Source organism: Equus quagga, chromosome 13 (assembly GCF_021613505.1).
Source record: "Equus quagga isolate Etosha38 chromosome 13, UCLA_HA_Equagga_1.0, whole genome shotgun sequence".
NCBI lineage: Eukaryota > Metazoa > Chordata > Mammalia > Perissodactyla > Equidae > Equus > Equus quagga.
The window spans coordinates 81,567,849-81,591,805 of NC_060279.1; the positions used below are offsets into that span (position 1 = coordinate 81,567,849).

Sequence of the window (23,957 nt, forward strand, 5' to 3'; positions counted from 1 at the left end):
AATCATTTAAACCATGTAAGCAAAACTAAATCTAGCTTATTTCATGAACATAATCAAAACTTAACTTATTTCTTATAAATGCCTCTGACAATCATAAAAGAAATTTGTCATTTTTGTAAAATGGTGTAAGATAATCACTGTTAACCAATCCCAGGCCATTTGGAAACCCTCATTGTAATAACCAGTCGTAAACGTTACACAATGTCCTCCTTTTCACTTTACAAGCCATCCTATAACATCATGCCTCTCAGCTTTATATCAGTTTTGGATTTGAAGACTCCAAGTTCCCGAACTGTTTCTTTGTTCACAATGAACTCTTACTAAATACTATTTTACTGATGGCTTTAATTTTTCATTTCTATGTTTTTCACACTGTGTGTGTGCATGAGTAGAGAGAGCCTTCTGCTGTCTCTACCTATTCTTATAAAACCAGCAGTCCTGTTAGATCAGCCTATATTTAACATTAACTACCTCCTTTATACAGACAAATGGGGTGTAGGGCTTCCACAAAAATGAGGTGGGGGGAATAATTCAGTTCATAACACAGCAGTAACTGTGGTTAAGGCCTTCACTCATTTGAACAATGTGATATGTTAGATTGGAGTTGAAGGTAAAGGATTTCCCACATTCAATACACTTAGAAAGCCTTACCCCAGTGTGAACTCTGTGATGTTGAAGTATACGAAATGTTTTAGAAAAGAATTTCCCACATTTGGTGCATTTGTAAGGCCTTTATCCAAAATGAACTTTCAGGTGCTCAATGAATGTGGAGGATTGACCAAATAATTTCCCACATTCACTGCACTAGTTTGGTCTTTCTCCAGTGTGAACTCTCCAATGTTTAATGAAGCTGTGCTTGCTCATATGTAATTTGCAACATTCATCAGCAATGATTTAAAGACTTGCATTGGTAAATTAGAAACCCCTACCATTTGAATTAATTGTTTACTGCAAGGGAGAGGGCAAGGAACAAGAAAAGGATAAGTTTCCTCTCCAATTGTTATTTCAATTTCCCCTAAGGTGTTAGTGAGGAGGAGGGGAAATACCCTTTCATAATCCTTGGAGCATCCCTATTCCTTTTTAACTTTACCATGTCCTAAATCCCATTTAAGCTTGCAGCAATCATGTTTGAAATGACCAGGCTTTTTGCAATTGAAACAGGAGTGGTCAGGGTTTGAAAAAGATGTCTTAATTGGCCCATTAAACTGTTGGAGTGGCACATTCATAACCTTAGTGGCTATCTCTTTTCTTTTTCTTTCTTTTGTAAAGTTTGAGAGATCTTATCTGCAATAGTGACAAGTTCACTAGTATGTAGTGCAGCTCAATTCAATTCATGTCTTTTGATTAGCCTTGCTAATTCCTCATCTAATCCTTCCAAAAAGATCGAATTTAAAATTGGATCATTTGATGATGCCCACCATCTCAGGAGCCCTCTCAGAGTATTGTTTGAAGGTATTTCCAAATCTTTCAAAATAATAAAAGATAGTTTCTCCAAGTCTCTGTTTACATTGCTGGACCTTGGTCCGATCTATTTTCTTAGGAAAAATCCTGGGAATGCTTTGGAACAAGTTAAGAGCAGTTTCCCTGCACTTCTGAAGGCCAGGAAACTCATGTTTATGAAAATCTTCCATTGGTGCTTTCCAATTCATCTCCTTTAGCTAATCCTTAGCTTCACTTTCAGATACCAGCAAATGCACAAGCAGATATAAATCTGCGTATCCTGGATCATATGTTTTAACAGTTAGGCCAAAGTCCTGAGCAAACCCTAAAGGATCTTATAAAGGGTCTTGAAAATCCTTAAATTGCTAAGTTCAATTCTAGTCCAGGGGGTATACACAAATGAAGAGTCACCTCTGCCACTAGGTTTCTATTTAAAGGGAGCCACAATGACCTTAGGTCTTCCAGTATTTTTTTCCTGAGATTTACTTTTCAGTATTTCAGTTCCCTGGGATTTACTTATTGTTTCCTCTAGGAGTAGAGGAGGAGGAGGAGGTAAAGTAGACAAATCAGGACACAGAAGTTCAGAAAGGAGAGGATATAAAGTTACTGAAGGAGGTGCCAAAGGAGAAGAAAAAGGTAGGGGAGGAGGTTATGAGATCTGAGGTGCCAAAAGTAGTGGTGGAGTCGGTGGAGGTGAGACAGCCTCTGAATTTTTCTCTTTCTCTAATTTAGTCACAGTCTACCAATTTTCAGTTAGTTTCCTGTAAAGACGTCATTTTGTCATTACCAAGCTTTGAAGCTTCTAAATATCAATTATAATATGCCTCTCATTCTATTTGTTTAATTTTATAGCTGGCTTTTTCTAATCGTGCATGCAAATAAACTAATTTTGATAGGTCAAATGTTTCCTATTTTGACCACTTAAGACTCAAGTTATCTTTAGTTAAACTTTCCCATTTTGTTAAATGCTTGCAAGTATTGGCTCCATACATACTATACATGAAGCCAGCCAGAATTCCAGTGGGTGGCTGTCTGTCTGGGAGCTGGCTGGCTTTAGAAGCATGATTTCCCATTTTCTTTTAGTTTGATTGTACTATAAAGTCTGAACAATTTCTAAGGACAGTGTAGTGGGTCGCAAGCATGCTTCTTGTGAGTGCCACTTCCTAAAAGGCCATGGAGACTCTCTTACGTGTCTCAGATTCTCCCACTGGCTGTCCAAAACTACTGTGGGGGCTCAGAATGCTGGATGGTCAGTCCTTATGTGCACGTCCCCAGAGGAGCCTTTAATTATTTAAAGTGAATGGCCATAATAGAATTCCCTATGGGATTGCCGTACATCACGAGGATCAACCTCAGACACTTCCATTAGGTTCTCAGTCACCTGAGTGTGCCTTATGGCTGGAAGGAGCTGGTGTCCCTTCTCTACAGAGCTGAATGAGTTCAGTCTCTCATTTTCTATCAAGCAGTTTGCTCAGCCTTTATAAGCACAATTCCTTTTAAAATTAAAAGCCAGATTAAAGCCAGATTAAAAGGACAGCCAACTCAGTTCACTCTAAAGTTCTCCCTAGGCACACTTGTCTAGGAAATTTCCCTCTAGGTTCCTCTTACCTAGGAAATGCACCAGTATTCCCTTAAGACACTAGGTCTTAAGACCTGAAACAGCTCAAATAAATATCAGGACCATCAACTTAAGCAAGGAGGGGAGGGTTTCAGGAGAACTCATTGAGGCACCTGAAGAGTCCAGTAAAGCTTTTGAAGGGCTCATTGGGCCTGTGCTGATACCAAGCACTGGTTCAAAGAAAATTCCAGGTGGTCTGAGGTGAGTTTCTCTAAAATCCTGCTGATTACTACAAGAAATGTCAATGCAAATAATCAATAACCAATCTATAGATAAAAAAGACACAGTGATATTTGTGGATATCTATTGAGCCATGCCGAGGACTAGCCCAGAAGTGTTTGTTATCTTCTCCAGGGAAGAAAGTGAAACCATGAACGACAGAGTTAAAATCTTCCCTAGAGCAAAAATTTGAGATGGGCTTTGCTAACTGCTGCTGTGCACACTCAGCACAATCAACTGTTGTTTAAAACTACCAGGTCTTTCTGTCCCTCCTTAGTATATGAGTGAGCTGTCTTTTCCAGGAAGTCAAGGTCCAGAGATCAAGAAAAAAGTTTAGCCTCACAAGCCCAAACGCAGGCCAAGGATGAAAACTAACCGGAAAAGCCCAGATGGTCAAGGAAAAAAGAGATTCAATCTTAAAGACCAAACACAGGCTGGAGATGCCAGCAGCAAAACCACATGCTCTCCCTCCCCTACCTAAAACGCCAGCACATGCTCCCTCTCCCCTACCTAAAACCCAAATAAAAACTGCTACCTTTTTTCCTTCAAGGAGGTGGATTTGAGTTTTACCTCCCATCGCCTTGTCAGGCTGCCTCTCAATAATAAACCTTCTTCCTTGCCACAAGCCTGACATTTTGGTTATTGGCCTTCCTGTGCACCAAGTAAACAAACCTGTATTTGTGTTCAGTAACAAAAGAACACTGGGGAAGTGTGGTTTACAACCTGGTATATAATGTTTCAGAACAGAGAACGTACATCAAGCATGACAGAAATACAATTTTTTCCCCCAAAGTCACAAGAAGATGTTTTGCTGCAGTTTAGCACATACACAGGAAAACTGGACTTTGGTTCTCTGGGAAGAAAGACTCATCTTCAAAGAAATTCTGGCGTTGGTGTCAGAGAAAGGGAGACATTCATCCCTATTTTTAAACACTGCATTCTTTGCTTTTATAAAATGTTTGAAGCAGGTGTACAATGCATGTTTGGTGGGCCATAAGTCAGGCTGCTCAGGGAAAAACAACTTCTTTTTTTTCCATCTTGAAATTTTCTCCCTGAGCTTTATTTTATTTATTTATTTATAATTTTTATTGAGTTAATAAGTTACAATCTTGTGAAATTTCAGTTGTATATTGTTGTCTGTCAGTCGTGTTGTAGGTGCAACCCTTCACCCTTTGTGCCCACCCCTCACCCCCCCTTTCCCCTGGTAGCCACTAATCTGTTCTCTTTGTCCACAGGTTTACAGTCCTCATATGAGTGGAGTCATACAGAGATTGTCCTTCTCTATCTGGCTTATTTCACTTAACATAATTCCCTCAAGGTCCATCCATGTTGTTGCAAATGGGATGATTTTGTTCTTTTTTTTTTTACGGCTGAGTAGTATTCCATTGTATATATATACCACATCTTCTTTATCCAATCATCTGTTGATGGGCACTTAGGTTGCTTCTACATCTTGGTGATTGTAAATAATGCTGCAATAAACATTGGGGTGCAGAGGACTTTTGGAATTGCTGACTTCAAGCTCTCTGGATAGATACCCAGTAGTGGAATAGCTGGATCATATGGTAGTTCTATTTTTAATTTTTTGAGGAATCTCCATACTGTTTTCCATAGTGGCTGCACCAGTTTGCATTCCCACCAGCAGTGTATGAGGGTTCCTTTTTCTCCACAACCTCTCCAACATTTGTTACTATTTGTTTTAGTTATTTTTGTCATTCTAATGGGTGTAAGGTGATATCTTAGTGTAGTTTTGATTTGCATTTCCCTGATGATCAGCGATGATGAACATCTTTTCATGTGCCTATTGGCCATCTGTATATCTTCTTTGGAGTAATGTCTGTTCATGTCTCCAGCCCATTTTTTGATTGGGTTGTTTGATTGTTTGTTGTTGAGTTGTGTGAGTTCTTTATATATTATGCATATTAAGCCTTTGTCAGATATATGACTTGCAAATATTTTTTCCCAATTGATGGGTTGTTTTTTTGTTTTTTTGTTTCAATCCTGTTTTCCCTTGCCTTGAAGAAGCTCTTTAATCTGATGAAGTCCCATTTGTTTATTCCTTCTATTGTTTCTCTTGTCTGAGAAGACATGGTGTCCGAAAAGATCCTTTTAATACTGATGTCAAAGAGTGTACTTCCTATATTTTCTTCTAGAAGCCTTATGGTTTCAGGTCTCAGCTTTAGGTCTTTGATCCATTTTGAGTTTATTTTGGTGAATGGTGAGAAAGAATGGTCAATTTTCATTCTTTTACATATGGCTTTCCAGTTTTCCCAGCACCATTTGTTGAAAAGACTTTCTTTTCTCCATTGTAGGCCCTCAGCTCCTTTGTCGAAGATGAGCTGTCCATAGATGTGTGGTTTTATTTCTGGGCTTTCAATTCTGTTCCATTGATCTGTGCACCTGTTTTTGCACCAGTACCATGCTGTTTTGATTACTGTAGCTTTGTAGTATGTTTTGAAGTCAGGGATTGTGATGCCTCCAGCTGTGTTCTTTTTTCTCAGGATTGCTTTAGCAATTCGGGGTCTTTTGTTGCCCCGTATGAATTTTAGGATTCTTTGTTCTATTTCTGTAAAGAATGTCATTGGGATTCTGATTGGGATGGCGTTGAATCTGTAGGTTGCTTTAGGTAGAACGGACGTTTTAACTATGTTTATTCTTCCAATCCATGTACATGGAATGTCTTTCCATCTCTTTATGTTGTCATCTATTTCTTTTAGAAAAGCCTTGTAATTTTCATTGTATAGGTCTTTCACTTCCTTAGGTAAATTCACCCTGAGGTAGTTTATTCTTTTTGTAGCAATTGTGAATGGTATTGTGTTCTTGACTTCTTTTTCTGTTAGTTCGTTATTAGAGTATAGAAATGCTACTGATTTATGCAAATTTATTTTATACCCTGCAACTTTGCTGTAGTTGTTGATTACTTCTAAAAGTCTTCCAATGGATTCTTTGGGGTTTTCTATATATAAGATCATGTCGTCTGCAAACAGCGAGAGTTTCACTTCTTCCCTCCCTATTTGGATTCCTTTTATTCCTTTTTCTTGCCTAATTTCTCTGGCCAGGACCTCTAGTACTATGTTAAATAAGAGTGGTGATAGAGGGCATCCTTGTCTCGTTCCTGTTCTCAGGAGGATGGCACTCAGGTTTTGCCCATTGAGTATGATGTTGGCTGTGGGTTTGTCATATATGGCCTTTATTATGTTGAGGTAGTTCCCTTCTATCCCCATTTTGTTCAGAGTTTTTATCATAAATGACTGTTGGATCTTGTCAAATGCTTTCTCTGCATCTATTGAGATGATCATGTGGTTTTTATTCCTCAGTTTGTTGATGTGGTGTATCATGTTGATTTATTTGTGGTTGTTGAACCATCCCTGTGTCCCTTGTATGAATCCCACTTGATCATGATGTATGATCCTTTTGATGAATTGCTAAATTCTGGTTGCCAAAATTTTGTTTAGAATTTTTGCATCTATGTTCATCAGCAATATTGGCCTGTATTTCTCTTTTTTCGTGCTGTCCTTGTCAGGCTTTGGTATCAGAGTGATGTTGGCCTCATAGAATGTGTTAGGAAGTGTTCCATCCTCCCTAATTTTTTGGAATAGCTTGAAAAGGATAAGTATTAAATCCTCTCTGAAAGTTTGATAGAATTCCCCAGGAAAGCCATCTGGTCCTGGGGTTTTATTCTTTGGGATGCTTTTGATGGCTGTTTCAATCTCTTTCCTTGTGATTGCTCTGTTTAAATTGTCTGCTTCTTCTTGAGTGAGGTTTGGGAGATTGTAGGAGTCCAAGAATTTATCCATTTCCTCTAGGTTATCCATTTTGTTGGCATATAGTTTTTCGTAGTATTCTCTTATAATCCATTGTATTTCTGTGGAGTCTGTTGTTATTTCTCCTCACTCATTTCTGATTTTGTTTATTTGAGCTTTCTCCCTTTTTTTCTTTGTAAGTCTTGCTAGTGGTTTGTCAATTTTATTTATCTTCTTAAAGAACCAGCTCTTTGTTTCATTGATCCTTTCTACTGTCTTTTTTGTTTCAATAGCATTTATTTCTTCTCTGATTTTTATTACTTCTCTCCTTCTGCAGACTTTGGGCTTTGTTTGTTCTTCTTTCTCTAATTCAGTTAGGTTCTCCCTGAGCTTTATTGAGATATAATTGATATAGAACATTGTGTAAGTTTAAGGATTACAAAGTGATATTTTCATACATGTATATATTGTGAAATGATAACCACAATAAGGTGAGTTAACATCTCCATCATTCACATATTTACCTTTTTGTGTTTTTTGTGGTGAGAACATTTCATATCTTCTCTCTTAGCAACGTTCAGCCATATTGTACAGTATTGTTAACTATAGTGACCGTGCTGTAGATTGGGTCCCCAAAATTTATTTTATCTTCTAATGGAAAGTTTGTACCCCTTGTCCAACATCTCTCCATTACTCCTACCCCCCAGCCCTGGCACCCACCATTCTACTCTACTTCTGTGGGTTTAGCTTTGTTAGATTCCACATCTAAATAAAATATAAGGTAAGAAAAATTCATACATTCAAATTTCAAATAATCTTTACAACTTGACTTTTGGCTAACTTCTTTCTTTGATTTATTTTATTGAGGTCATATTGACTTACAATGTTGTGCAATTTCAGGTGTACATTATTATATATCAGTTTCTGTATAGACTGCATCGTGTTCACTACCAATAGTCTAGTTTTTATCTGTCACCATATGTATGTCACCTTTCACCCTCCCTCCCACCCCCCACCCCTCTGGTAACCACTAATCTGTTCTCCTTATCCATGTGTTTGTTTATCTCCTACACATGAGTGAAATCATACGAGTGAAATCATATGGTGTTTGTCTTTCTCTGTCTGGCTTATTTTGTTTGGAATAATACCCTCAAACTTCACCCATATTGTTGCAAATGGCACAATATTGCCTTTTTTATGGCCAAGTAGTATTCCATTGTAGATATATAACACATCCTCTTTATCTATTCATCTATTGATGGGCACTTGGGTTGCTTCCATGTCTTGGTTGAAAAACAACTTTTAGGCCAAATCAGATTTAAACCAGAATGGCTTCCCCATATATCTCAATATGTGAAAACTTCTTATTACTATTTTATTTTTTTAAAGATTTTATTTTTTTCCTTTTTCTCCCCAAAGCCCCCGGGTACATAGTTGTATATTCTAAGTTGTGGGTTCTTCTAGTTGTGGCACCAGGCCACCTCAGCATGGCCTGATGAACAGTGCCATGTCCAGGCCCAGGATTCAGACCAGTGAAACCCTGGGCCGCCACAGTGGAGTGCGCTAACTTAACCACTCAGCCACAGGGCTGGCTCCTTCTTCTTATTTTTATCAAATGTAAGCTGCATGAGTGCAGAAGTCTTTGTGAGGTCTCTCATGCACCTACAAACAACAGTGTCTGATTCTGAGTATTTGCTCAATGGACATTTCTTAAAGCCATGAATAAACATTGACACCTCAAATCCTCATTCATTTTTACTGATTTGGCTACTCTCATTGTCTATTTCAATTCTTTCTCCAAGCTGGTATTGCTTAATGTTTTCAAGCATTAAAGCCCTACCAAATTTTCTCTGAAGTGTTAATTTTCTTCAACCTCCTCTGATATTTCCCCACAACCACTTCTGCCACTATCTTTGAATAACTACATAAACATTATGAATAACTTTCTGAAACTTGCATTTTGAAACTATTTTTCTGAGATAATCTCAATTCCCCATGAAGAACTGTACCTGCAATTACAGGAAAATGATAATCACTTAGCAGGAAGGACATCAGATCATGGGCTTAAGATGCTCCCTTCATCTTGGAGTTCAGATACTCCATTTACAAATGTGCTGTGACTATGAGAGTTGCTACCAATGACCCCTACCAAAACACAGTTAGTTAAGGAGCTCTTCATTTGAGGTGGATCTCTGTTCACTAAAACGAATTGAGCATATCTTAGGATATGGAGTCAGAAATGTTATATAGACAAAAATATTCCTCAATGTGTAGGACACAATCGCTGACTCTACAGGCATGAGAGAGGTTTTCTATGGGAACTAGAAGTCCAACTCCTGCTTCTTCACCTAATTCACAATAGCCCTCTTCTTTCTTGCCAGTCATGGCCCTGTACGGAGTGTCCTCTCTTGTACCTAGCTAATCTTAATAGAACTCACAAAACTGACTATTGCCTCAGGCCACACGCATTTGAAGAGCAATAACATAATGTATCCAACTACGCGTGGACTAATTTTATGTCATGCTGACTCCATGGAATGACATGGCCATTTAGATCAGTTGATTTCAAGCATCTCAAATAATAGTTTTATTGTATAGGAGCAAGCAGGCTGACCTTCACCTGCTGAAGTCTGAAATTACATGTATTCGCTACCTTTACCAAGGAGCAAAGCCCATCTCTGGGTAGGAGCACCGATTTGCAGCATTTCTCAGGATTCAGAGCAGCCAACTCTCTCGGCGGTCAGCATGGAGAACATCCTTCCCTGTAGCCTCTTGAGCACTTGAGTTCCTCCCAGAGGAGCTATATTTGCCGGAAGGACGTGCGCCGAGTTGAGCCAATGAAACGTCAGGGTGGAAGCAGTTCCATGCGATTCAACATTTGGGGCGGGGCTTCCGGTGTTTTCCTAGCGGCAGCCATCTTGGTGGCTGTAGGTTTCTTCTTGCTGCGGAGTGCTGGGTCAGAGATCCTTCACCTGAACAGAAGCTCAGGAGCGCCTGGTGGGAGCTGAGGGGACGGACGGGGAGGCGCGAGAGGAGGCGCCCTGAGGCTCGGCGACGCCGCCCGGGGCCCCGCGCCAGGCCCGGGCCAGGGAGCGCCGCGCCCGGCGCCTCGTCTCCCGCCGCTCCCGGCTCCGCTCCGCCCCTGAGGCCGATGGCGGCGGCCGCGCGGAGGGAGCCGGCTCAGGTGAGCGCTCGGCTCCGGGCCGCCCCGCCCGCAGCGCAGCCCGAGCTCCAACCCTCGGGCGGGCGCTGCTCCCGGGCCTGCAGCCCAGGCCCCGGGGCCGGGCCGGGGAGGCGCTCGTGGGGCCTGTGGCTGCAGGCGGGGGCCGGGCTGCGGGCGAGGGTCCCGGGCAGAGGGTCCCGGGGTCCGCAGGGAACGGCGTGAGGAGGGTTCCCCCCTAGACCGGCAGGGGAGAGGCTGCTCCTTCAGTCCGAGGGCCCCGGAGCCGGGAGGGCTGTGACCAGAGAGGGACGCGGTGCGTGTTGGGGTTTCAAAAGTTGTCCAGGAGCTGCTCGGAGAGAACGGACGGGAATGGGTGAGGAGGTCGGGGAGGCGCGGGGAGCGGAGTCCTGGTCCGAGGGCGCAGAGCTGGTCCGAGGCGGCTCTGAGGACTGAGGCCCGGAGGCCAGTGAGTGAGGGCGGGGTCCAGCCGTGGTGGCCTGCCTCTCCCCACAGGTTCTGGGACAGGAAAAAGCACTTATGGAACCTGCACAGGGAAGGAGAGGGTGTCCCAACCCCTCAGTGGTACTAACACCAGCCGTGTGGTGTCCGTGATTGTGGCGTCCTGAGACTTGCTGCATTCACAGCTCTCGGGTGCGGGGACCCTGAGGATACCCCCAAGCCCTGTGTCCTGAGTGCAGGCCGAGGGTAACATGGAAGTGTTCCCATTTCTGACAACCAGTATAAACAGGTGTAGCAGGTTATCCCAGGAACGGATACCAGCGTGTGCAAATGCTTGGAGGTGTGACTGAGCTGGAGACAGGGGACAGCAGGTCTCCATTCTTTCCGTGAGAAACAAAGAGTAGGGAGTCAGGAATCAGTCCTGTAATGTGGCCGCCTGAGAAGTTAGGTGTCTATTATGGACATAGTGAGAGGTCTGGATAAGAGGAGGTAGGTGGTCTTACCCAGGTCTTAGGAGGCTCCATCTCCTGCAGAGAAGAGCACAGACTGTGGGTTAAGGGAGGAGGCAAGAACTCAGGAGGAGGCTACTGCTGTGTTCCCTGTGTTGATGAACCGAGTTGTGGCCATGGAGGTGGGAGAAAAGTCTGGATTCTAGCTCTGTTATTGAAGAAGGGCCAAGTTCAGTGGTTAAGATTTGATGTTCTCACTGCTGCAGCCTGGGTTTGTTTCCTTGACGGAGCCACAGCCCGTTTTTGTCACATGTCATACTGTGGCAGCTGCTTGTTGTGATGCTGAAAGCTGTGCCACCAGTACTTCAAATACCAGCGGAGTTACCCAAGGTGGACAGGTTCCTGTGGAGCTTCCAAATTAAGAAAGACTAAGAAGGACTTGGCCACCCATTTCCAAAAAATTGGCCATGAAAACCCTATGAATAACAGCAGAACAACATCTGGTGTTGGGAGCACTGGGAGATGAGAAGATGGCGCAAACAACACTGGACAGGGTTCCGCTCTGCTGTACACAGGATCACCAGGAGGCTGAATTGACTTGATGGCACTAACAGCTACAAAATTGAAGGAGAGGTTAGGGATGACTCCAGGGTTTTGGGTTGTAGCCGCTGAAGGGATGGAAGCTCCATCAAGTGGGATCTGGAATTTGTCGGTAGGTTTATTTTCCTTGGGAATGTCAGAAGTTTTATTCGGGCCCTGTTAAGAGTCTCACATGTTTCAGAGAACAGTGAGTGGAGGCATCAAGTGGGCATCTGGAGACACAGGTCTGGAAATCTGGGGAGGGGTTCAGGATGGAGACTTTCAAATGGCTGTTGTGGCTCTTGTGAGGACCAGGGTGGAGCTCTGGATCACATTTAGGAAGGAGAATCCAGGATATAGTGGTAATGCTTTAGCAAATCAGAAAGATGAGGGTGCATGCTGAGGAATGGTTTTGTTGCTTAGCACCTGGTTGAGGTTCCTGAGTATGAGAAACACAGGTGAGGGAGGGCCGTCACCATGGAAGGGTGTGGGAGAGATCATGATCTGGCAGGTGGCCAAGGCTTCCATGGGATGAGTTGGTGGGAGATGCCTTCAGAGGCAGAGGAGTAAATGAGACAAGTTGACAGTGAGACTGGGGCTCCTGCGAATTCTCTACTGTTCACATTCACTATAATTGTGTGTTGAGTCCTGATGGGGTCTGGGCTGTTCGAGTCTTGCTGGTGGGTAAGATCTGGGGTGAATGTAGTCAGTTGTGAGAGTCACTGTGCCTGGCAGGGAGACCGTATGGGCTGGGGTTTTAAGGAAGATTTAGTGGGGCGAGGTGGATTGTGGCTGCTGAGGGGACAGAAAGTGCATGACAGAAGTGGAGGAGGGTCATGGGTATCTGAAATTCACATGTGGTTCTGGGTGGCTGATCTTGAAGCAAGGATCAGAGGCAGGTGGGGAGGCCTTCAAAGCAGCATCTGGGGCTTTCCCTGGCTGTGGGATCCATCCGAGGACTGGGAAGGTACTGGATTGTGTTTGAGTTTGTGAAGCGCTCTCTGGGTGCCATGTGTCGCGTCCATGGGTGAGTGCAGGGAGATGCCCGTGTTGTAGGGCAGGGAGGTGGCAGAGCTGTGGGGACTGAAGACGTGAGAATGTGGTGTCTCCATCATGGTTTGCATTTACATAGGTGGTGTGAGCTGAGGGCCCCAAGGCCCGTGTAGTGGGGACTTAGGGGTGAAGCATGAGCCCACGTTTAGCTGTGTCTTGTAGCTTCACTCTGGAAGATGCAGGGGAATTGCTTGACAGGAGGGATGGGGCCCTGCCAGCCTGGCCCGGGGCTTGGGTGGCATCTGTGTCGCCCTGCCTATTATTTCTGAGGGCTGAACACAGTGATGATTGGGACCCTGAGGAGAGAACAGGTGTCAGTGGCAACGGCCTGGTATCCCCTGTGAGGTGGGGAGCTGAGCTCTGGAGGGAGGAATGTGGAGTAGTTGTGTAAGGTGAGGGCCTGTGGGTTCTGAGAGGGAGAAAGTTCATGGTTTCATCTGTCCCCATCTTAACAGGAGAGTTTGACCTTTGGAGACGTTGCCGTGTACTTCTCTTGGGAGGAGTGGAGGCTCCTTGATGAAGCTCAGAGGGACTTGTACCACGATGTGATGCTGGAGAACTTTACACTCATATCCTCACTGGGTAAGGCTCTCTCCTTCCCCGAGACCTGGACTAGGCTTTGTATCCTGTCTCACCCCCCCTTTCTCCAGGGGCTGCTTTGTTCTTCTGACAGAGTAGTCTGGGCACTGCTTTCTTCCCCAGCTTTCTGGGTGGTGCTGTGATGTTAGGGCTGGGTGTGTGCACCGCCCTCTTCTCGCCCGTGCAGTCCCAGTACCCTCTGTATTGAGCCCTCACAGGGAAGGATTCCAGGTCAGTAGTCTTGCAGTGAGGCTAGTGGATGGTGCCTTGCTTGCCCTCTCCATGGGTGGGTGAACGTGTCCAACTCCCTGGCACTTCTGTATCCCAGGGTTTGATGGCTTCTTTTAGCTGACGTTTCCTCGTGCCTGTCTGTGTGTGGAGTTGCAGGTGTTGTCATGGTCACTGCTTACCTGGATTATGGCCAGTTTTCAAGACCCTCTTGCAGGGTGTCTATTGTTTAGTTTAGATCTCTCTTTTTTTTCTTCTGTTGTCATTCTTTCTTTCTTTCTTTTTCTTTTTTTTTGAGGAAAATTAGCCCTGAGCCAACTGCTTCCAATCCTCCTCTTTTTGCTGAGGAAGACTGGCCCTGAGCTAACATCTGTGCCCATCTTCCTCTACTCTTTATATGTGGGACACCTACCACAGCATGGCGTGCCAAGCGGCGCCATGTACGCACCCAGGATCTGAACCGGTGAACCCCAGGCTGCCGAGAAGCAGAACATGTGCACTTAACCGCGGTGCCACCAGGCCAGCCCCTATTGTTGTCATACTATTAAATGGTGTGTATTTAAAGTGTACAGTGTCATGATTTCATATATGTATACATTATGAAGTAATTCCATAATCCAATTAATAAATATTTCTGTCGTCTCATATGGTTACTTTTTTTTTTTATAAGGACACTTAATGTATACTCTCCTGGTAAATTTCAAGTGTAAAATGCAATATTATTAACTGTAATCACCATGTTGTAATTTAGATCCTCTCAAGTTATTCGTCTTTACTGAAGGTTTGTACCTTTTGAACAACAGTTCCCCACCTTGCCCACTCCCCAGGCCCTGGCATTCTACTGTGTATGAGTTCTATATTTTGTTTTAGATTCCACATATAAGTGATATCATACCGTAGTTGTCTTTGTCAGACTGGCTTATTTCACTCAGCACACTGCCCTCCAGATTCATCCATATTGTCACATATAAGATTTCTTTTTTTTAAGGCTGAGTAATAATTCAGGTGTGTATGTGTACATCACCCTTTTTTTTTTTAAAGGAAGATTAGCCCTGAGCTAACTGCTGCCAATCCTCCTCTTTTTGCTGAGGAAGACTGGCCCTGAGCTAACATCTATGCCCATCTTCCTCAACTTTATATGTGGGATGCCTACCACAGCATGGCTTGCCAAGCAGTGCCATGTCCGCACCCAGGATCTGAACCGGTGAACCCCAGGCTGCTGAAGTGCAATGTGCACACTTAACCGCTGCGCCACCAGGCTGGCCCCCATCACCCTTTTTTTAATCCATTTATTCATTTATGGTCAGTCAGGTTGTTTCTGTATCTTGTGTGTTGTGAATAATGCTGCAGCAAACGTGAGAGGGCAGATTATCTCTCCCACATTCTGATTTCATTTCCTTCAGGTACGTACCAAGAAATGGGATTGCTGGATCATGTCGTATTCATATTTTGAATTTTTCAGGGCAGTTCCACACTCTTTTTCATAATGGTGCTACCAATTTCCATTCTATAACAGTGTGCAAGGGCTCCCTTCTCTCCATACCCTTGCCAACATTTCTCTCTCCTGTTTTTGATGATAGCCATCCTAAGGTATGAGGTGATATCTCGTTGTAGTTTGGATTTACATTTTCCTGATGAGTATTGAGGAAGAGCTATTTTTCATATTCCTGTTTGCCATTTGTATGTCAGCTCCTTTGCCCATATTTTAGTTTAGTTGTAGGTCCTTCTAGTTCTTTTATGTGGGATGCTGCCTCAGCATGTCCTGATGAGCACTGCTAGGTCTGTGCCCAGGGTCCAAACTGGCAAACCCTGGGCCGCTGGAAGCTGAGTGTGAGAACATAACCACTTGGTCATGGGGCCATCCCCATGGGCATTTTAACCATATTAATTCCTCCACTCCAAGACATGGGATATCTTTCTCTTTATTTGTGTCTTCTCTTTCTTTGATCAGTGTCTTATAGTTTTTAGAGTCCAGATCTTTCATCTTCTAAGTTAAATTTATTTGTATATATTTAATTGTTTTTGATGATGTAAGTATATTGCTCTCTTTATTTCTTGTTCAGATATTTCACTGTGAGTGTTTAGAAACACAACTGATTTTTGTATGTTGCTTCTGTATCCTGCAACTTTCCTAAATTTGTTTTGTAGTTGTAAGAGTTTTTTGGTGGAGTTCAGGGTTTTCTATCTATATGATTATGTCTTGTGCAAACACAGAGTTTTACGTTCTCTTTTATGATTTTGAATCCTTTTGATTCTTTTTCTTGCCTAAGTGCTCTGGCTAGACTTTCCAGAACTCTGTTGAGTAGAAGTGAGGAGAGTGGGCATCTTGTCTTGTTCCTGCTTTTAGAGGAAAAGCTTTTAGGTTTTAACTGTTAAGTGTGATATTATTGTGAGTGTATTGTATATAGCCTTTATTATATTGAGGTACAGTCTTTCTATGTCTAATTTCTTTAGCGTTTTTAACATGAAAGTATGCTCAGTTTTATTAAGCACTTTTTCTGCATCTATTAAATGATCATATGATTTTTATCCTTTATTCTGTTAATACGGTGTATCCATTTATTGATTTACCTGTGGCGGGCCATCCTTGCATCCCAGGGATAAGTCCCACTTGCTTATACTGTCAGATTCTTTGAATATGCTGAATTTGGTTTGCTAGTTATTTTGTTGTGGACTTTTTCCTTCTATGTTTCTCAATGATATTGACCTATAATTTAATTTTCTTGTAATTTCCTTATCTTGCTTTGGTATCAGGGTAATGCTGGCCTTGAAAATTGAGTTTGGACATTTTCCTTTCTCTTCAGTGTTTTGGAAGAGTTGAGGAAGGATTGATTTTAATTCTCCTTAAACTCTGGTAGAATTGACCAGCGAATCTATCTAGTCCTGGGCTTTTCTTTGTTGGGAGATTTTCAATGAATGACTATTTCCTTACTCATTATTGGTCTGTTCAGATTTTCTATTCTTTATGATTCAGTCTTGACAGGGTGTATATTTATAGGAATTTATCCGTTTCTTCTAGTTAGTCGAGTTCATAGTAGTCTCTTAAGATGTTTGTGTTTCTGCAGTCTTTTTTTTTTTTTTTTTTTAAGATTGGCACCTGAGCTAACAGCAGTTGCCAGTCTTTTTTGGTTTTTTTTTTGCTTTTTCTCCTCAAATCCCCCCAGAACATAGTTGTATATTTTAGTTGTGGGTCCTTCTAGTTGTGGCATGTGGGACGCCACCTCAGCATGGCCTGATGAGTGGTGCCGTGTTTGTGCCCAGGATCTGAATCAGCGAAACCCTTGGCCACCACAGCGGAGTGCGCGAACTTAACCACTCAGCCACTGAAAACTTTGGAAAGTTTTCAGCCATTATTTCTTTAAATAGTGGGCCAGCCCCCTGCAGTATCAGTTTTAATGTCTCCTGTTTCAGTTCTGACTTGAATCTTCTCTCTTTTCTAAGTTAGTCTAGCTAAAGATTTGTTGACTTTGTTTCTTTTCAAAAACCAACTCTTAGCTTTATTGCTCTTTTCTATTGTTTATCTAGTCTATATTTCATTTATTTCTGCTCTGATCTGTGTTATTTTTCTTTGTTCCCCCAAATTTTGGCCTAGTTTGTTATTCTTTTCCTAGTTCCCTGTGGTATAAGGTTAGGTTGTTTATTTGAGATGTTTTTCCTTAATTTAGGCATTGATTGCTATGAACTTTACTCTTAGAACTTCTTTTGCTGCTTTTCATATGTTTTAGCCTGGTTTTTTTCCATTTTCATTTGTCTCAAGATTATTTTTCATTTTAATTTTTTTCTTTATCCCACTGATTGTTCAGGAGTGTTTTTCCCCCCTGCTTTTTTTCTCCCTGAATCCCTCCAGCATATAATTGTATATTTTAGTTGTGGGTCCTTCTAGCTGTGGCATGTGGGATGCCGCCTCAGCATAGCCTGACGAGCGGTGCCATGTCTGCGCCCAGGATCCGAACTGACAAAACCCTGGGCTGCAGAAGCAGAGCATGCAAACTTAACCACTCGGCCGTGGGGCCGGCCCCCAGGAGTGTTTTTTTTAATGTGCACACGTTTGTAAACTTTCCTGCTTTCATCCTGTTACTGATTTCTAGTTTCACCTCTTTGTAGTCGGATAAGCTTCTTGATATTTCAGTCTTACTATATCTGTTTAGACTTGTTTTGCGACCTAAGATGTGCTCTGTCCTAGAGAATGTTCTGTGTCCACTTGAGAAGAATGTGTATTCTGCTGTAGTTGCATAGAATGTTCTGTATTTGTTAGATCCATTTGATCTGAAGTTGAGTTCAAGTCAAATATTTTCTGATTATTTATCTGGATGATTTACCCATTCTTGAAAGATGGATATTGAAGTCAACTATTAGTATTTTGTAGTTGTCTTTTCTACCTTCCAATGTGTTAATACTTGCTTAATATATTTAGCTGCTCTGATGTTGGGTGCATGTATGCTTATAATTGTTATATTTTCTAGATGAATCGACTCCTTTATCATTATATAATGACTTTTCTTTGTCTTCTGTGACAGGTTTTGAGTTAAAGTCCTGTAAGTTTAAGCTGCTCTTTTTTGATTTGCATTTGCATGGAAAAATTTTTTGGATTGCTTCACTTTCAGCTTGTGTCCTTGGAACTAACGTGTATCTCTGTAGGGAACATGTAATTGAGTCTTGTTTTGTTTATCCGTTCAGCGACTGTGTGTCTTTTGATTGGAGAATTTTGTAAGGACTTGTCAGTTGCCATCTTGTTAATTGTTCTGGCTTTTTTGTAGTCCCTTTTTTCCTTTCCTCCTATCTTCCTTTGTGATTTGATGATTTTCCATAATTCTATGCTCTGATTCCTTTCTCTTTATCTGTTGTGGGTTTTTGCTTTATGGTTACCATGAGATTTACATGGAACATCTTACAACAGTCTGTTTTAAGCTGATTGTAACTTAATGTAAATCTCATAAAAATTACCCTTTTAGTAGCCCATCCTCCCTCCATTTTATGATGTCACAGTTTCTATCTTTTTATATTGTTTAATCATGAATTATTGTGACTACGGTTATTTTTAATGTTTTTTATACCAGAGGTAGGTGATTTACACACCACCATATTACAGTATTGGTGTGTTGTGAGTTTGAATAGATACTTGTCTTTACCACTGTGCTTTGAATTTTTGTATGTTTTCAGATTTCTAATTAGTGTCTTCATTTCAGCTTGAAGAACTGACTTTGGCCTTTCTGGTAAGGCAGGTTGAGTGGTGATAGACTCACTCAGCTTTTCTTTGTCTAGGAAAGACTTTATCTTTCCTTCATTTTTGAAGGACAGCTTTGGTGGATGAAGCATTCTTATTTGGCAGATTTTTTCTTTCAGCATTTTGAATTTGTTATTCCACTCTCTCCAGGTCAGCCCAATTTCTGCTGTTAAATCCATTTATGGCCTTATGGTGGTTCCCATGTATGCATTAAATTTCTTTTCTCTTCCTGCTTTCAAAATTCTCTTTGTCTTTTACTTTTGAAAGTTTTATTTTAATGTGTCTTGGTGAAGATCCCTTTGGATTGAATCTGTATAAGGACCTATGAGCATCATGTACCTGAATGTGCACATACATCCCTCTCCTGGTTTGGAAAGTTTTCAGCCATTATTTCTTTAAATAAGCTTTCTACCCCTTTGTCCCTCACTTGTCCTTGTGGCACTCCCATAATGCAAATTTTATTTCCCTTGGTGAAATCCCATAATTTACACAGTCTTTCTTCTGTCTTTTTTCTCCTCTTACTGGATGACTTGAAATGACCTGAATTGAGGTCACACATGTTTTGCCTGTTTGATCAAGCTTGCTGTTGATGCTCCCTATTTATTTTTCGTTTCATTCATTGTATTTATCTCCAGAATTTCTGTTTAAGTTCTTTTTACTTTCTCTCTCTCTGAACTCCTTGATTTTTTCATATATGCTTTTCTGATTTCACTGACATGTCTCTGTGTTTTCTTGGATCTGGCTGAGTTTCCTTAAAACAATCATTTTGAATTCTTTGTCCAGCAGTTTGTAGATCTGCGTTTCTTTGGTGCCACTTGCTGGAAACCTATTGTGCTTCATTGGTGTTGTCATGTTTCCTTAATTTTTCATGTTCCTTACAGCCTTTTGATATCTTGACGTTTGATGGATCAGTTACCTCTTCTAAACGTGTGGGGCTGGTTTTGGTGGGGAAAGACCGTCACCTTGGGTTGGTTGTGAGGTTGCAGTTGTGTGGGATGTGGCAATTTTGGCTCTAGAGAGGGACCAGCCACGTAATCACTGTGCAGCTCCATCAGCTGAGGTCAGAGGTGACAAAGATTTTAGGGGTTCAAAATAGCCAAGGCTGCAAGGGGAACTCAAGGTACCTGGGCCTCGTGAGTCTGTGGAGGGTGTGACGTCAGAACTGTTTTCAGATTGTATCAGGAATGTTTTCCATTTAACCAGTGTTTTGTTGTCATTGCAGTGCCACACATCATTTCTACTTTTCCTTCCCCATGGTTGATATTTTGTCTTCTAATCAGTTCTACTACTTCTCTTTTCTACTCTGACTTTTAACCCAGGGAGACTCTTGACCTCTGCGTACTTCATATCTCACCCATTTCTCTCATAGCTCTTTCTCTGTTGCTCTGAAACATTGGTCCACATGTTCTGTGAGGTGTGTGCATATCTTACGTTGGCCTTGAAGAGCAGTTAGTCTGTTACAGTTGTGTTTTCCTAGATTTGGACACATGCTTTTACACAGCCTTGTGTCACCATCAAAAGGTCCTGCAGGAATCCTTTTGCAGAGGAAGAAGTTTTAGAATATGCCTCTCTTTTTTGTGTCACATCCTATCCTTGTGTTCAACCTTGGTGAGATCTCCACTATTATTTTGCCTTAGGGGCCCAGTAATGCCCAGTAGCCACTTCCCCAGCCAGATTTCAGCTCCCTTTCTGGAAAGGATTCCATATACGTCTTCCTGTATGTGACGGACACACATTTGTGATGGAGTTTCCCCTTCCCTTTAAAGTCAACATGTGCTTCACCGGGGTTTCTTTGTCTTCAGGTTGCTGGAGGGCAGCAGAGGATGCGGAGGCTCCCTTTGAACACTGTGTTTCTGTAGATGTGTCACAGGCCACGACTCCCAAGGCAGGTCTGAGAAAAAGTCATTACACCTGGGGAGAATGCAAGAAAGCCTCCAGCCCAAAGCACACACTTGTTCAGTACCAGGGATTCCACGTTGGGAGACAGTGTTTTGTGTGCCATGAATGTGGGAAAGCATTCAGGTACAAATCCTCATTTATTGTTCACCAGAGAGTCCACACTGGAAGAAAGCTTCATGTGTGTGGAGAATGTGGCAAATCTTTTAGGAGAAGCTCAATGCTCAAGCAGCATCAAAGAATTCATTCTGGAGCAAGGCAGTGCAAGTGCAGCAAATGTGGACACTCCTTTCACCAAAAATCTGTCCTCATTTATCCTTGGAGAAGTCACCCTGGGGAAAATTATTTGTGCAGTGAATGTGCACACTCTTATCACTGTAGATCCATCCTTATTCAGCAACGAACAGTTCACACTGGAGAAAGGCATTATGAGTGTACTCAGTGTGGAAAATCTTTTAGAAGAATATTTTACCTCATTGTACACTGGAGAGTTCACACTGGAGAAAGGCCTTATGAATGCCGTGATTGTGGGAAGTCTTTTACCAACAGATTGGTACTCTTTCTCCACCAGAGAATGCATACAAGAGAAAGGCCTTTTCAGTGCATTAAATGTGGGAAATCTTTTACCAACAGCTCAAGACTCATTCTACACCAGAGAGTTCACACAGGGAAAAGGCCTTATGAGTGCAGTGAATGTTGGAAATCTTTTAGCCATCCATCTTACCTCACTCAACACCAGAGTGTTCATAGTAAAAAAAGGTCTTATGAGTGTTGTGAATGTGGGAAATCTTTTATCTCTTGTCCCGGACTTCATTATCATCAGAGAGTTCACGCTGGAAAAAGGCCTTACAAGTGCAGTGAATGTGGTAAGTGTTTTACCTCTAGCTCCCAACTCCATTCTCATCAGAGAGTTCACACTGGAGAAAGGCTTCATCGCTGCAGTGAATGTGGAAAATCTTTTTCATCTGGTTCCAACCTCAGTAATCATCAAAGAGTGCACACAGGAGAACGGCCTTATGAGTGCAGTGAATGTAGGAAATCCTTTATCCGAAGATGTCACCTTGTTAGACACCAGCAAGTTCACACAGGAGAAAGGCCTTATGAGTGCAGTGAGTGTGGGAAATCCTTTATCCGACGATGCCACCTTGTTAGTCACCAGCGAATTCACACAGGAGAGAGGCCTTATGAGTGCCATGAATGTGGGAAATCTTTCACCCTTAGGAGCACCCTTTGTGATCATCAGAGAGTTCACAGTGGAGAAAGGCCTTATGAGTGCAGTGAATGTGGGAAATCCTTCATCATAAGATTCAATCTTCTTGTACACCAGAGAATTCACACGGGAGAGAGGCCATATGAATGCAATGAATGTGGGAAATCTTTTAGCATTAGGAGCACCCTTCGTGATCATCAGAGAGTTCACACTGGAGAAAGGCCTTATGAGTGCAGCAAATGTGGGAAATCATTTAGAGTAAATTCTCATCTCATTCAACACTGGAGATTTCACACTGGAGAAAAGCCTTATAGGTGTAATGAATGTGGGAAATCTTTCTCGTCTTCTTCAAGTCTTCGTTTTCATCAGAGTATTCACACTGGGTCAAGGCCTTATGGGTGTATCGACTGTGGGAAATCGTATGCCAATAGCTCAACGCTTGTCCGACACTGGACAATTCACACAGGAGAAAGGCCTTATAAGTGCAGTGAGTGTGGGAAATCTTTCAGGCGCAGTTCACATTTCAATGAACACCAGAGAGTTCACACTGGAGAAAGGGATTATGAGTGCACTGAATGTGGGAAATCTTTTAGGGATGTTTCCCAACTCAAAAAACACCAAAGAATTCACACTGGGGAAAGGCCTTTTGAGTGTAGTGAATGTGGGAAATCTTATACTAATAGCTCAACACTTACTCAACACCGGAGAATCCACACAGGAGAAAGGCCATATAAGTGCAGTGAATGTGGGAAATCCTTCATGAGTAGTTCACATTATAATCGACACCAGAGAGTTCACACGGGAGAAGGGCCTTTTGAGTGCAGTGAATGTGGGAAATCATTTAGGTATAGTTCCCAATTCAGTAAACACCAGAGAGCCCACACCGGGTAAAGGCCTTATGAGTGTAGTGAATGTGGGAAGTCTTTTACCCAACTCTCTTCTCTCTCACAACATGAGAGGCTGCACACTGGATCATGGCCTTATGAGTGAAGTAAATCTGGGAAATTCTTTAGCTGATGTACTCTGTACCTTCCACATCAATAGTTCACACTGCACTAAGTGCAGTGAACGTGGAAAATGCTTTCCAAAAATTCCAGTCTCATTAAACACAGAATTCACAATATACAAAGTCTTTATGCTGTACCAAATGTGGTAAGTCACTTTTAATTTAGCCCTTTTAACAACTTTGTCATGCTATTTCATTGTTGTTTTAGTTGCATTTCCCTAAGGATTACTGATGAGCAGCTTTTCAGATGTTTATTTGCTCTTTGTGTGTCTTTGGTAAAATGCTAATATGTTTTGCTTATTCTTTTGTGAACTTTGGTTATTTTCCCTTTCTTTAACAAGTGAGACACTGAAGCAACAACTATGTGTTGGAATTTCACTCATTCTCAAATACATGCATGACTTCTTTTTTTAATGTGATAATTGTTTTCAATAGTGGAAGAATATATTTTAACTCTTAAAAATATTTTTGTGCTATGAACAATGTAATGAACACATACATTGTATTCTTAACATTAATCTGCATTGTTACATATTATCCATCTGTTTCTCTTTTTTTTCTTGCTTTGAGGAAGATTAGCCTTGAGCTAACATGTGCTGCCACTCCTCCTCTTTTTTGCTGTGGAAGACTGGCCCTGAGCTAACATCTGTGCCCATCTTCCACTACTTTATAGGTGGCATGCCTGCTACAGCATGGCTTCACAAGCAGTGCGTAGGTCTGCCCGCCAGGTACGAACTGGTGAGCCCTGGTGGCTGAAGTGGAACGTGAAGATTTACCTACTATGCCACCAGGCCAGCGCCTTGATCTGTTTCTTAAATTCAGATTTCAATAATACTATAAAGTCTTGTTTTGTTGTGTTTGCTCATTTTCCTCGTCTGTCATTGGTGGGTTGGAGCAGATGGGGGCCCAGATAGCATCAGGATAGATTGGGTGTTCAAAGCCCTGTGAGGAGGGAAAGGAGAGGGCAGTGATCAGACACCCCAAGGTGCCAGAGTTTGACTCTCAGATCCCCATTTATCACTGGAGCTTACAGTCAACCCTTTCTAAGCCTCAGTTTCCTCCTGTATAAAATGGAGAGTAGAGGTGACCCT

General features: G+C 42.1%; 1 protein-coding gene across 1 annotated transcript; it reads left to right on the top strand.

The window, feature by feature from the left end:
• Positions 1-9,923: 9,923 nt before the first annotated feature.
• Positions 9,924-22,891, top strand: LOC124249663 (zinc finger protein 420-like). Its single transcript, XM_046680858.1, has 3 exons — positions 9,924-10,204; positions 13,179-13,305; positions 20,557-22,891. The coding sequence occupies exons 1-3, from the start codon at positions 10,172-10,174 to the stop codon at positions 22,749-22,751; spliced, it is 2,355 nt and encodes a 784-aa protein (XP_046536814.1). The 5' UTR covers positions 9,924-10,171; the 3' UTR covers positions 22,752-22,891.
• Positions 22,892-23,957: the final 1,066 nt, after the last annotated feature.